At 46.6% G+C, this 14,198-nt stretch overlaps 1 protein-coding gene across 14 annotated transcripts in view; it reads right to left on the reverse strand.

Moving 5' to 3' along the window:
• The window catches only part of LOC6728657 (serine/threonine-protein kinase par-1), a 44,375-nt gene that overhangs the window by 1,124 nt on the left and 29,053 nt on the right, over nt 1-14,198 (reverse strand). For 4 of the 14 annotated variants that reach the window (XM_039295174.2, XM_016175095.3, XM_016175090.3 and 1 more), the window contains exons 6-15: nt 13,026-14,165; nt 11,286-12,047; nt 10,250-10,625; nt 9,661-9,918; nt 9,461-9,589; nt 8,984-9,113; nt 8,768-8,910; nt 8,301-8,357; nt 7,648-7,766; nt 43-4,099 (exon numbers count right to left, since the gene is read on the reverse strand). In XM_039295174.2, coding sequence (XP_039151108.1) covers nt 43-4,099; nt 7,648-7,766; nt 8,301-8,357; nt 8,768-8,910; nt 8,984-9,113; nt 9,461-9,589; nt 9,661-9,918; nt 10,250-10,625; nt 11,286-12,047; nt 13,026-14,165 — 7,171 coding nt within the window. Of the gene's footprint in view, nt 1-42; nt 4,100-4,509; nt 5,458-6,565; nt 7,767-8,300; nt 8,358-8,767; nt 8,911-8,983; nt 9,114-9,460; nt 9,590-9,660; nt 9,919-10,249; nt 10,626-11,285; nt 12,048-13,025; nt 14,166-14,198 lie in introns of those variants that run through there. The other 10 variants (XM_016175093.3, XM_016175099.3, XM_016175088.3 and 7 more) reach the window with 10 other exon arrangements.

The following is a 14,198-nucleotide window of genomic DNA, read 5'->3' on the forward strand; positions in this document are numbered from 1 at the left end:
AAATTATATTCACTAATTCCTCTTGAAATTCATTTAACTCACCGCGAAATGCTGGATGTGTAGTCTCTAACCGGTGTTCTTGCTTCACGCCTTTGGTAGGAAACCCCTTCGCCACTACGACTGCTGCTCGAGGTCGGTGGCTCCAGCAGGGACATCGTTCGATGGTCGTATGGACGAAGGGATCTCCTGCCCAGGGTGGCGTATCCATCCAGGTGGCTGCTCCCTGCTGCACTGCTTCCACTGGTCGCTGTAGGCAGACTACCATTGAGCGTATACGAAGATCTACGCTTCGGATTGTAGGTGTTGTAATAGCCGCTGGCAATGGCTCCATTACTTGGACTCGAGCTGGAGGAGCTCTTGTATCGCATTGGCACCGAACTGTAATCGGTGGTCTCGTAACGTTTGCTGAGGAAAGAGGGCGAGGTATTTCTAATGTCATTCAGACTCTTCCTTGGTTTGCTGGTGGCCCCCGCCGATGATGCAGAGTAGTCCAAAGTGGAGTGGTAAACAGGTGGCTTTAGCTCCGTTCCCACGGGACTCAGTTTCAGGGGTCTAAAGAACTGCTGGGCTATGTCCGGCGAATGAGCTCTTGGTGGTGGATCCATGTCCGGAGCATGGAGTTTGTTACTGGAGCGCGCCTTAACTGCCGCTTGTTGCTCCCGGTAGTAATCCCTCACCGCCGATGGACCGACAATGCTGCTGGTGCGTCTTGGTTTTTTCTGCTCATTGAATCGACTGTAAAAGCTACGCCGTTTAATCCTGTCGATCACACTCTCGTTGGGATCAGAGCTCTCGGAGCAACGAGTGGGCGAGGACAGGGAAGCTCTTGACAACCGGGAAACTGTGGGCGAGGGCGTCGCGTGCAACATGTAGTTGTCCTCGGAGCATATGGACCAATTGTCGAAATACAACTCCGGTTCTTCGGTGGGCGATAGGAAAGTCGAGGTGGAGGCGCAGTCATCTTGGTAGCTCCTTGAGTCCGAGGAGTAGTTGGCAATGTTTTCGAAGGAGGGCGTCAAGAGCGGATTATTCCGATTAATCTCGTGTGCCGATGAGGTTCTATAGCCAGAAGTTTGCGAACTGCAATTATTATTGGTATTTGTTGAGTTATTGTTGGTGGCATTCTCCATGGACTGCTGGCTGGAGCTGTTGTTGGAGCTGGCACTTTTCATGGCTCCCGGATAGGGAGGCAGATTCGAGTAGATGCCCATTCCCAGTCCTCCATTTCCATTGATCAAAGCCGGATTGGTTTTAGATCCCCGATAGCTGCTTCCACTTGTTGTAGTTGTGGTGGCGGTGGTCACCGAGCTGGGGGCACCACTGCCGGGTACATTTGCGCTGGCCAGATCAAGCATCAGACCCTTCCGCTTCTCCTTGCTGCTGGGCGTTGTTGTGTTGGTTGGAGCACCGCTGGTGGTCAAGTTCTGTCCTTTGTTTGGCCTGCAATCTGGGCATGCTGTTTCGCAATTGCAATTCTCTTCGCCATTTGCCGTTGAAGTGACTTTGCTTTTCGTGCTCTTTACCACATTCTGATAGATTGGCGATGTTGGTAGCGAGGCGTCCAGCAGCTGATCCTGTTCTTCGCGAACCTGTCGCTCTATGTTGCTGGTAGATCGGGTGCTTCTCACCCGGCGTTGTTCGCTGCTCTCCCTGTCAAATCGACGCAACAAACCGCCGAACATCTTGTTAACTGCTCCGCCTTGTTTTCCCTGCCCCTCTGGGCATCCAGCGTGGAGCTCTTCCACACTTGCAGCTCGCTTCGGACTAACGCGTCCATTGGACTGTGATCTGGGTACGGATCTCTCCCTTAAAGAGCGTAGCATGGTGTCAAACCGGGATCGCTTATCCACCCGTTTGTCGTCGGAGAGTCCAGTTTGTTGGGACTTCTCTGTATCCGAAACGTTTTTCTTATACTTTTCTGGAGAGCTGCGTTCTTCGGGAGATCCTTGCTTTTGGGTGCAGGCCAAAGATGCCGCTGCTCCAGTAGAACCAGCCTTTTTCTCCTTGCTCATGGCGGAGTCTCGTAGTTTCTCAAACTTCTGTCCCAAAGCGTAAAGCAAACCCTTGCTGGGTTTCTTTTCCGGTGACTTTTCCTTGGGCTTAATGACCGGACTAGACTCCTTAGAGGTTTCTACTGGTGTGGTGCTTGCAGTGGTGGTAGCAGTCGTGGTTGGAGTGGTTGGTGTCACTGGCGTAGGTGGCATTAGCTTGGACTTCTTCGACACCTTAATGATTTTCTTAATGGTCGTGGGCCGCGAGTCGCTGGAAGAAGATACTGTATCCTTGGCATCCGTTACGGCAGACATAGTTCCGGTTGGTGTGGCCGACATCGATTTCTCCTCCGAAGTGGACTTGGAACTAGTGGGCGTTGGCATAGCCGAGGGAGTGGGTATAGCTTCTGTTATTGTGGGAATGGCAACTCCACTTCGTGTAACTTTGCGCAGTTCCTTAGGAGTGGCTAGTTTGGTGGCCGGGTAGCTTTTCGGCCTCATCAGGCGACTCTCGCGCGGAGCTGGTTCCACTGCGGATTCATTGGTGTTCCCTGAGGGGAGTTTGCTGGGTAATTTAGTGGGTAGAAGTGATGTAGTCGGTTCTGGGAGATCGGTTGATGATTTAAGACTTAATCCAAGATCTTTCATGGGATAGGATTTGGGACGCTTTAATTTCGTTTCCTTTGGTGCAGAGCTAGCGAGATCTGCATTTTCAGATCCAGGTGTCTTGGGGGTCTCGTCGGATTTCTTAACCACCTTCTTAACCTTCCTCACCAAAGTGGTTGTACTTGAGGTAGTTGTTGACGCGATTTTCGTTGCCTCTGGTTCGTTGGATTCCTTGGGTTTCAACTTCCTTATCTTTTTAATGGTGGATGTCTCTTCTGCTTTCTCCGACTCCTGAGTCTGATCATGTTGGCTTCTTACAGCGGACAGGAGCTGCAGCTCCTGGAGGATTTTATCTGCCAGTTCGTGTTTGTCCAGTTCCGTTTCCAATTCTCGAGCCTTCGAAACACTTCGTTGCCGGGATGTTGATGTCTTCACAGTATCCCTAGCTTGGCCATTTGATTCGGCTTCTGTAAACAACTCCATGCTCTTGTTGCGTGAATGGCGCATGGAGGATCTAATGGGTGCCGTTTCAGCAGGTTGCTCCGCTTGCTCCACATTGGGCAAACTATGCTTGCGACGTCTCAAGTCCTGTGCCTGGGTCTGCTCCTGATCCTGGCGATCGATGGACTTTTCCCGTATTTCCCTAAGCATGCTCTGGGTTTCACGATCCCTAGGTTCATCAAAGAAGTCGGGACGCAGAAAGCGGGAAATCCGACGCTGCGAGGAACGTCCAACCCTCAGGGAACTTGTGCCCTCAGTGGCTGCAACTTGCGGCAATTGCGGTGGAGGCGAGAGACAGCCACTCGGAGGACGTCCTAGTCCACCACTGTATCGCTTCTCTGGGGCATCCTTTGAAGCTATCGATGGACTTACATTGCTGGACTTGCTCAGATACGGCGAGTAGTACTTGTACTTTTCGCTAATGTCGCTGGTGTAAGTGCTGCTGCTGCAGAGTGAGGATTTCCCATAGTCATCTCGACAGACACTGCTGCTGCGGCTTTTAGTCGTTTGGGCTGCTCGGCTGTCGGCATCCTGACCAGAATTTGGCGTGGGGGCCTGACTGCGACTGAGGCTTCGCCTGTAAATCGCTGTACTCGCTGAAGTCGTCTTGGGGGCGTCAGTTGTTGGTGGTTTAGACAGCTCCTCCTGTGGCTGTTGCTCCGGCTGGTAACCCCTTCCACTACTTTGACTGCGCTTGTAAACCTTGGGAGTGGAGGCACTACTGGGTGCACTGGTCTGAACGCTCAAGGTGCGTGATAGCTTGCGAGCTTGAGTGGGTGGCAGTTTTGCAAGTAGCTGTTCCTGGAAACACTTGGGCAATCCAGGAGTTATGCTAGACAGTGTTTCCAAATCCTTCTTGCTGAGACGTAGTCTTGAAAGATCCAGATCGGCCAGGTCCAAGGGCTCATCGCTGTTTGCAGTGCTCGCTGAAGAGAGCGTGGTGGCACCCTTTTCCCCTTGGGCGGGAGCTGAACTGGGCTTGCCCTTGCCTTGATGATGGCCTGTGAATGGTTAAGATGCCATAGACAATATAATGATGTGGCCTATCTCATAGAACACAAAACAAACGTCTATATGATTGAAAAATAACTCCACTTACTTGCCAAATTAACTGATAGACTTCAATTATTCAGGGTTACTTACATGGCGAGTGCAATGATTGATTGATTGACTGCCCCACTTCATCAGCCCCAGAGATCTGAAAACTTTTCTCGTTTTCGTTTTGGCAACCAAAAGAATTACTTTCCAGAGACGCAATCAAAGCGGAGAAGCTTCAACTCGAACACTTAACAAACTTGCAGGATGTAGGATTACGAGTATCCAACAAAGGTTAACAAAATCAAAAAACAACTGGGATTAGCTTACGTGCAGGAATACGGAAACGGGCGGTAACAAAAATGCTGGTCAATTTGGATTTCATGTTTTATTTCACTTGGCGTTGGTATAAAAATAGTTTCATATTTTATGGTTCTTCGGATTAAGTGTTTAGTTCTCGGTTATCAGTTGTTTGGGTATTCAGTTTTCATCTACCGATTTTAGTATTAGATATTAAGTAAAAGTATTGCTTAGTTGGTATGCTTGAAGCTTTTGCGCCAGAGGAATTGCTTGACTGAGGCGAATGGATTTGAGTAAAAATGACTGGAGTATGAGTAACTCGTTGAGGTTTAAAATTAATTTTAAAATCAAAATCACAATAATACAATGTTCATTGTACTGAGGGAATGTGGTTGCGCTACTGCTGCCTTAAATAAAAATTACACGCTTTTCCATTCAATTTTAAAAAATATATTAACAGTTAAAAGTCGAATTCCAGCTGCTCGTCTGGCTGGCAGTTAATTAAAAGTTTTTCAATTAAATAGCAAAAGTGAAAACAAGTATTTAAACAACGAACAGATATGCTAATCGAATTTTGGCAACATAAAAAATGGAACTTGTTTTTTGGGCAGTCTAATAGGAGCAGCACCACCCAGCCACCTACACCACCACCCACTTGGTGGCTTGGCTTATGGCTTCCTTGGGCCTTCGGTTGCGGTGGCGGTGATGGTGGCGGTGGTGCTACTGCTAGTGGTTTTGGCCAGCTGGGGTGTGGTTGCGGTTATGGCCGGGATGACTGTTGGCGGTCTGCTCCTGCCGTTGGCGTTTGCGTTGTTACTGCTGCAATTGCTGTTGGTGGTGGTCGTGGTGGTTATTGTTAGCTGCTTCGGAACGCCGGCAACGGCTACGGCCACCGTTTTGGCCGTGGTCGTGGCCGTGGCGAAATGGCCCGGATGCGATTTGTTGGCGGTTCTGAACGGACTCTGGTTAATGGTTATAACATGCTTTGTGGGCGTGGTAGTAGTAGTTAAAGTAGTTAAACCAACTGTAAACGAAAGTAAGTACGAAACGTGTGTAAACGGCCAATAATAAAATCATTATTTGTAATACATCGAATCATCGGCTGGCGAATTGAATTGCAAATCACTTAAGTAACACTCTACTAACTACGATTCACTACGGAGATGGCATTTGGTCATGACTTTCGGGTTAGGGATTCTCTACGGTATGGAATGATGATGAACGTAATAAGTTTGATTGATTAGTAGCTGAGAGAGTTTCAGTTCTGTACATTATCGTATTCAAAGTTTTGGACATTTTTTTCTTGGGTTCTTGGCCCCATCATCAACTCTGTTTCACATCAAAAGAGATTGTCGTTTGGGATCACAATTACAAATTACTCGATTTACAATTTATCCAAAAAAAAGCCCAGAACTCAGATATTTGTTTTTGTTTTTTTTTACAATTTTTTTTTTAGTGCCAAGTTAGTTGTTGGTTGGTTTTTAGCTGGTTTGTTGGTTGGCGGTTTTTTAACAGCGTGGACAGAGTCAACTACATTGAGAAGCTTTGGGTGTGTTGGTAGGTTGGTGCGCATGTATTTGTATTGGCAGGTATGTGTGTGCGTGTGAGCTTAGTGGTGTTAAACAAATAAACTTCTTGTACAACACAAATTTTGGTTTTAATTTCGTTTACTGATTATTCGGCTTTTGGCATTTTCAGGCTCAAATTTTGTTTGTAACTAATAAAAAACATCAAAAAATAGAAAGAACTGGGAAAATCAACTTGAAACTTTGTCTTTGGTTTTTGGGTTAGCGCATTAGAAAACTTGTAGTTCGTTTGTTTGTTTGTTTGTTGTTGGTGAGGGATAGATATATATATCTAGAAATATATATATGTATATATTTGTATATAACGAGTTGGTAAAACTAAAACAAATTTAAGGTAGCGGGGCCATTTGCATAAAAAACTGTACAACAATTAATTTACCAAAGAAAGTTTATATCGAACAATTCTTTTGGTTGCGAAAACAAAATCTCAGTGGTCACCTCAAATAAAATAAGAAAAGGTTTTGTCTTCTTTCGTTTTGAATTGTTTTTTTTTATTGTCATCTATGTGGTTGTTCTCACTGCAAAACGTAGTAAAGTTATTAGGTGTTGGTTTCATTCGCTTTAGTTTATTTCATTGTTAACAATAAGTACAATCTCCTCAGGTCGCCATCAACATTTTCATTCTCATTTTCATCATCATCTCAATTCGCATAACATTTAGGTCAAGGGTTAAGCCTGATTCGGGTTCGCCATACATGAATATATATATTCCTTGAGCGTTTCTCTATATGTTACTGCGCTGGCATACAGAACTTTGAATACGATTTGATTACACTTTTATTGACTTAACAAATTCTTGGCTCCTCCTTGCTTTGTAACTTTATTTCATCATCATTGCATGAGTGCAGAACAAAAATTTGAAAGGCAAATAATAAACGGGGGGTAAATAATAATAAATAAATAAATAGTGCATAAGTTAAAGGAGGAAGTGGGGTGGATTTCGCCTCTTTTGTTGAGCAATAAATAGATTTAGGTTTGTAAGCGTCAGCGGCATTATGGGTTAATAACAAAAGAGTGGTTTTCTAAGACAGACAGCATTTAGATATATATAGTTATAGATAGTTCACTTGATAGAGATAGATATAGAGTGAATATTGATAGAGATTGAATTATGCTATTAAGAACTGTGCGCGCACACAAAACAGTAAATCAAATAAATATAGTCTTCAACGGAAATAATGGTTTGTCATTGTTTAAGTATTAATTGGCATTTTCACTTGATAATTACAGTAGACACTTATGATTAATTGTTGTGTGTTTTTTGTTTGGCTATTGTTTTATCTGGATTTGTGGGACAATATAAGGTTTAGACTAATAAGACAAGGTAATTCACTTGATCGGTGATCTGTGTTCAGTTGATTGTTTTTTTTGTTTAGCAGACATCAAAAACTACTTGAAATAAAACAGGTTTAAGTATACAATATAGGCATATTGAAATTGAAAGTACTCTTAATTACGTAGCATACGTTGCAGCGCTTTTCTTTAGTTCTACTATTTGTTTAACTTTTCTTTTCTGTTTGTCTGTGTGGCTTCATCGTTGCGGCACCAGATCGCCGGCACATTTCCGGCTCTGAATGGCGTGTCTCACTACTGATCTAGGTATTTACTCTTTATTCTGTGATATTCACCTCTTGGCAGCGTGGCCCCCGTGCGCGAGAACATCGATTCCATGTCGCTGCCCAGGTCCCGGGACATGCTGTGCCGCCACGGAGCACCCAGTCCGCTGCTGTTGCTGCTGTTCAGGCGGCTGTGAAGGATATCAGATAGATGGAAACGGTTGGACACAGGTGAGAACAATACATCAGCGAATTCACTGCTAATCGAACTTTCTGCCGAGGGACTTGCACATTACACACGGTACACGGTACGCTACACGTTGCCAACTTACAGGCAGCATTGGGGGGCGTGGCCCAGCCAACGACGCAGCCGCTCCGTAATGTCCAAGGCCCTCAGCCAGCGCTCCCCGCACCTGGAAGCAGGAGGAGGTGCAGGAGCAGGTGAGATACAGCCAGGTAGAGGGCGCCATGGATGAATGGATGGATTGATGGATGGTGGTTTAAGTGTGCGAGGCTGAAGTGTGATTTAAGATGGCTTAAAGGCAGCATACAGTGAGTTTTACTCCCAAATTTAAATGATAGTGATTTTAAAATCAGCTAAATTCATGAATATTATAAGCAGCTCATCAATCTTAAAAAATCGTTTAAATTTGGTCACTGTACTTTTAGCATGGGGTTAAAAGCTCTCGACCAATTAAAAAGTCGTTTCGAGCCTTGGTACTTACACTTTCTTCTTCTCGACCGTTTCGCTATAGGTATAACTAACTTGAGATCTAAGCACACTTTGCGGATAATTAGTTTAAGCATGGTTGGTGAGTTTTTTGTTTGAATTGTTAGATGGAAGGCATGTGGAGGGCAGCATGTAAGAAATGGACAACAAATTTGCAGTTAATGTTGGTGGATGGAGTTAAAGCAGTCATTCAATGGTTAGGCTAGGACTTAAAGCTGAATAGCAAATCGCACTCGTCTTTGGCCAACAGAAGCCGGCTCTTAGTCAACTCACTTTCCGGGAGAGTCAGCTCCAGCTGAATTTAATGAAATTATTAACTAGAGCCAGTGCCGTGACACGTTTGCATAAGCAGACTAACTGACTGGCAGCCGGCTGGATGGCAATCAACTTTCAGTTGCCACTCCAACTCCAACTCCAGTTCACTTCAACCTCAATTCCCCACCGTTGCGGGGGTACACTCACCTGGCAAAGGGACTGCCCTGGCTCCAGAATGGACTGTGACTTTGGGCCTGCCGCGAAATGTCCGTGAGCAGGCGACTAGAATGGCTGGGGAATCCGGCCGTCAGGTCACTGTTGACATTCAGACGATTCGTCAGGGCCCGCACCTAGAAGTGGGCAAAGGAGCATGGGATCCCGATGAGAGATGGGTCACATTATGGCGGACGGATGACGTCTTACCCGCTGCAGCAAAGTCGAGAACAGATTCTCCGCCGTGAGTATCTCGAAGCCATCGTCGTCGTCATCGTCCTCCTCGTTGGAGCTTTGCGAATCGTTGTCTTGACTAATTTTCTTGACAGGTCTTGAGCTTCTGCGGGTGTGTCAAATGGGAGAAAAAGAAGATTTGCATAAGGATGAGAATAACCGAATCAAACGGCAGTCAAGGAGGCTGCGAGGATTCAATTTAGCAATCCTGTTACGTATTCATGCCGTGCACTCAAAGAAAAAGTATTACTATAACGATAAATATATCAATATATCAATTTCAAATTAAAGGTATTTTAATTTAAATTGAATAACTTTAAACGATTATTGAAAATATTTATTCCCAATTGGTTTGAGATATTTGAAAACGAATACAATTTCCCTTGACGCAGGCCAGAGGAAAAGCTATCTGATAAAGATAGGGATAATCGGAAGTTAAGGATGTTGGCAAACCTGAGTCGGTGCGGGGTGAAGCGCGCCTCCTCCTCGGCTCCTCCGCTGACGCCATCCCGGGTTATCGACGTGGTGCGCATCTTTTGGAATGGCGAGCCCTCATCGAAGCCTGCCTCGCTTAACAGTGAGCTGCATACGAAATGAAATTTCAGTCAGGAAAACTGCACAGGCCAAACGAAACTTAAACTTTAAAGCCTTACCCAATGCGACGGGATGGACGCAGGCGGGTGAACGTGGAGCGGCTGCTGGTGGTGTGGCTCGATTCCGATGGCTCCACGCTGCGTTCCCGGGGCGTAATGAAGCCGCCTCCCTCGACGGCAATCGGGATGATAAACTCCCGCGGACTCTTCTTGATGGGCTGCGAGGTGCTCGTAATGGTGGCCTGCGACATGTTCGTGGCCGTGGTGGTCCCCTCAGACTCGGATTCCACCGTTGACTGCCGTGACAGCGAGCCGGAACTGCAAAAGGTCATGAAACATGCATAATCAATCATAAGCTTACACAGGAAATTAAGGCGTTGATTTAGTATTTAAAGCGTATATGAATAGATTTTCAATTTCAATTATATTTAACAATTTTAGCAGCCTTTTAATAGTAACACACTTCTTTAAGGAAGGTCTCCTCTTATCCCGAATCAAATGGAAAGCCATACGAGAACTGTAAGCCTGATCCCCTTAATTTGAGCGCCCATTTAAGCAATTACATCGAATTTTCTTTACGAGGCGAGAGTGAGGAATAAAGGCAATAAAGCGCGAATTATATGACCATCGTCTCTTAACCCGTACTCACCGCGTGGTTGTGTTGGAACTGGTGCGCCCATAGGCATGCTGCGTGGGCGGTCGCTGGATGGTGATGACGTGCTCCTTGGGCTCCAGACTGGTGGCCCTCGCCTGCAGCGTTGTCTTGATGGGGCTGTAGGGGATGGGGCCCTCGCGGGGCGGGGCACTGCGCAGATCGGCCACCGGATGTTGCATCTCCGTGCTGAAACGCATGGCCGGTTGGGGTGGGGCTCCTTGTTCCGGAATTCGCGGCTTAATGTCCAGCTGAACCTCCGCCTTGGCGTTAATCTTGCGACGCGGCAGGGTGGCCGATTTCAGGGTAATCGAAGCCGTCGATGTCTTGACCGCTCCGGGAGGAGTTGGAGGTCCTTCGGCACCCGGTGAAGCTGCAGATTAAAAATTACAACAATTACTTTAAGTTAATTGAATCGACTATATACATGGTGAATGGTGCAAGAGGAACAAGTAAGCAATTAAAGCATCAGTAACAGTAAGAGAACACAACAATAGTAACTTGTCATTGAGGCCAAAGGAATGCAGTTCGAGGGTTAAGGCGCGCCTAAGTGTTTTTAGGGGGTTAAGCCGAGACTACTACTAGAAAGTCAGAACATCAACGAGCACGAACAACAACGACTGCAACAGCAGCAGCAGCAACATCAACTTCAACAACGAGAACTACAACCACACATCGAGAACAAACAACGTCCAAGGAAAAGGTAGAGCCAAAGATTTGGGTTTTTCCGGGTGTGAATTGTTGGAAAGGGAAAGCCAGGAGTACCAAGCCAGGATAATTACTAACTGATTAACCTTGGACTTTTTCCCAAGGCCAGCCAGTGTTCATATAGCAAAGGGAGCGGAAAAAATACAAATAATCGTGGAACGCAACAGGAAACGGAAACGGATTGAGTGGATTGCTTCGGTTTTTTGTTTTTTAGCAGGCACACATAGCACAAAGCACATGTTTTTTGTTGTTGGTTGTATTGGTTTCGGATACGGATACGGATTCGGTGGGGTTTCTGTTTTTTGGAGCCGCTGCCAAGACTTACATTTCAGCCACATAGCCACAGGCAAGGCACATGTAGCACTGGCACTGGTATTGGCATTGGTATTGAGTGTGTCTTGAGCTTGATTATGATTAAATGGTCTCGTGCGCGAATTGACATTGTAATTGACATTAGGCATCGTGTTGCAGTTGCCTATGTTGCTGCTGTTGCATCTGCTGTTGCTGCTGCTGCTGCCGCCGCTGGCACCGCTGTTGCTGTTGCCTCCATAGTTGTTGCTGTTGGCTTGGGCGGCGTAGGCTTGGCTGGCGGCATATTGTGGCGATGGAGGCGGCGTGAATGGGCAACTTGGCTTCTGGTCCTCGTGGCAACGTTGCTGATATTGCTGCTGCAGCATCTTGAAGGGACTACTCTGACTTTGTGGCGGCTGGAAAATGCTGGCCGTGCTGTAGGATACCTGCGGTTGCCAGGTGGCTGGCCTTCGATTTGCTGGCTGATTATTGGGACTGGGTAGTCCACCTCCGAAAATCCGTTGCTGTATCGTTTGCTTGGCCACAGCCAATGCATTCGGTGATATTAGCACTGGCGGTGCCGTTTGGGGTCCAGAAATCGGTGGTGATGTTGCTACGTTGCCCGGAGATGTGGCCCCCGAATAGCCCATAAAACTGCTGCCACTCTGTGCGCGCTTGGGTGTATTGTTCAATGGCGCACCACCCACTCCACTGGCACCACTTGCTCCACCAGCACCACCCATGCCATTGCCAAAGCCGTTGCCGATGCCATAAAACGGTGTTGGCCTGCGTATCACTAAAATTAAGATGATGAGTCAATGAATATGATGAGCATGTATGGCAGGTAGGGTGGATCGATCAGTACGAAAAAATGTGCTCTGGAATTCTAACAATACTCTTTAAATATCTCCGTTTATATTACATTAAATCATATTTTACACAAGGATATTGAAACATGATGTCCTAAATGTGGATAGGATGAAGTTTAATTTGCGTTGACAAAAATAATACGACCTTTAACTACATAAAATTCACTTCAAGTTTTATTATTTAAATTCATACGAATCGATCCACCCCAAAACAATGAGGTAGTCAGCACAAGAGGGAACGAAAGACAAAAGACAGGTGAGTTCGATGATGATGATGATGATGACGAGTGTATATTTTGCTTGAGGATTTCATTTTCATTTTTTTTTGTGGCTTTGTGGATTGGCCAAGCGAAATTGCAAATTGGAAAGGAGGATTCGCTTCGATTTGTTGGCTCTTCAGATGAAGTTCGGTGAGTGTGAGCAGGAGATTATATTCCAAAAGCCAAATATAATCCATGCAGCACTCGGCTTGCAAAACGTTCACATACACATTGAAAATGGAAAGGAATTAAATATATATGCCAAAGTAAATATAGAAAACAAGACGATGGCACCAGGTCTTGGGCAAGTACAAGTCAAACTATTGTTGTAGTTAAGTAAGATAAAATAAAATAAAATTTACAAAAAATCAGCCCAAATAAACACAAACTAAAATATACTGGACGTGTTGGAATTAAAAACTGTTTTTTGAATAAGCATTATTCATTAAAAAGTGTAAATTCGGATAAATAATACAACTTTCTTGTTTGACTTGTACCCTGACGCACAAGCAGATCCTGGATACTAGTGCTAAGTAATGCTAGTAGTCAACTTGTAAGCGCTGCGTGGTTTAGCTTAACTTAGTTACGGATATCATTATCACTAGAATCACTAGTCTTAGAATCTATCATGCCAAAATCACTCACCTGGTTGTATGGCATTTCCGATTATGGCGCGGGCGTTCTTCAACTTACGCTCGCGCTCCTGCTGAGTAGCCGGTTCACTGACACCAATGGTCTCCGTTTGGGCACACAGCTGGTCCACCTCCTTGCTGGACTCGTTTTGGGCCTGCAGCAGCAAGGCAATGGAGTTCTCCATGGAGCGGCGGGCCTCGTCCAGCGAAATGGAGGCCACCGAGTTCTTGGAATCGCTGCCCTCCAGCGATTGGGCCACCACTGGTGATGGTGGCGGGGTGCTTAAGGCTTCGGCTTCTTGGGCGGCCGCTGCAGCTGCTGCAACCTGCTCCTGAGCCCTTAATTCGCCGGGCGTAGGTCCTTCTGCAGCCGGCGGATTGGTGGCCTTCTTCTCGAACTCCTTCTTAAAACTGCCCACACTGACACCCGGTATGCTGAGCTTCTTGGGTTTCTCGGGAGCTGATGCAGCAACTGGTGGCGGAGGCTGGAACTTCTCGGCAGTTTCTAGGATGCGCGATTTCCGACGCTCCGCATTGAATTTGTTCAGTGTGGACTCATCCTGCAGGCTGCACTTGCGGACGAAGGGTGCAGGGGCCACTGCGCTCACCGGCGCTGCGGCTTTGGAGGCACTTTCATTGATGGCATTCACCAGATCCGCGGTCTTGTGCTTGTTAACAAACTTCTTGATCACTTTGGTGGCATCCTTTTCCTCGGGAGTTTCAACAACGGCATCCAGTTTTCCCCTGGTGGGTTGGCGAGCAACAGGTGTGGGTGCCGGTGGTGCAGGTGCTGCAGTTGTGGCGGTGCTATTGGATCCTTCTCCCATCAGCAGATCGCAAAGATCACCCACCGCTTGCATGTCTTTCTGGGAGTAACTGGGAACAGGAACCTCCTCGGGTATATTGGCAATCGTCTCCGCCTCCATGAGCGTGGCTTGTGGTTCGATGATGGTAGGTGGTGCTTCAGTCAGTGGTGCACCATCCTTGCTGATCACAAACGAGCTATTGGCCGGCTTCTCCTTCTTTTTGGCTGTGGTTCCGGCTGCATTCTCCGTAGAAACAGTGGGCTGCAGTTTCCTCTTCGTCTGCACCGGACTCTGGGCGGGGGTTATGGTCCTGGTGGGTGAGGGCATCAAGGCGGCTTCTCCTCCAGCTGGAAACACGAAACAGACAGAGAAAGAGAGAG

The sequence above is a fragment of the Drosophila simulans genome, chromosome 3R, assembly GCF_016746395.2.
Source record: "Drosophila simulans strain w501 chromosome 3R, Prin_Dsim_3.1, whole genome shotgun sequence".
NCBI lineage: Eukaryota > Metazoa > Arthropoda > Insecta > Diptera > Drosophilidae > Drosophila > Drosophila simulans.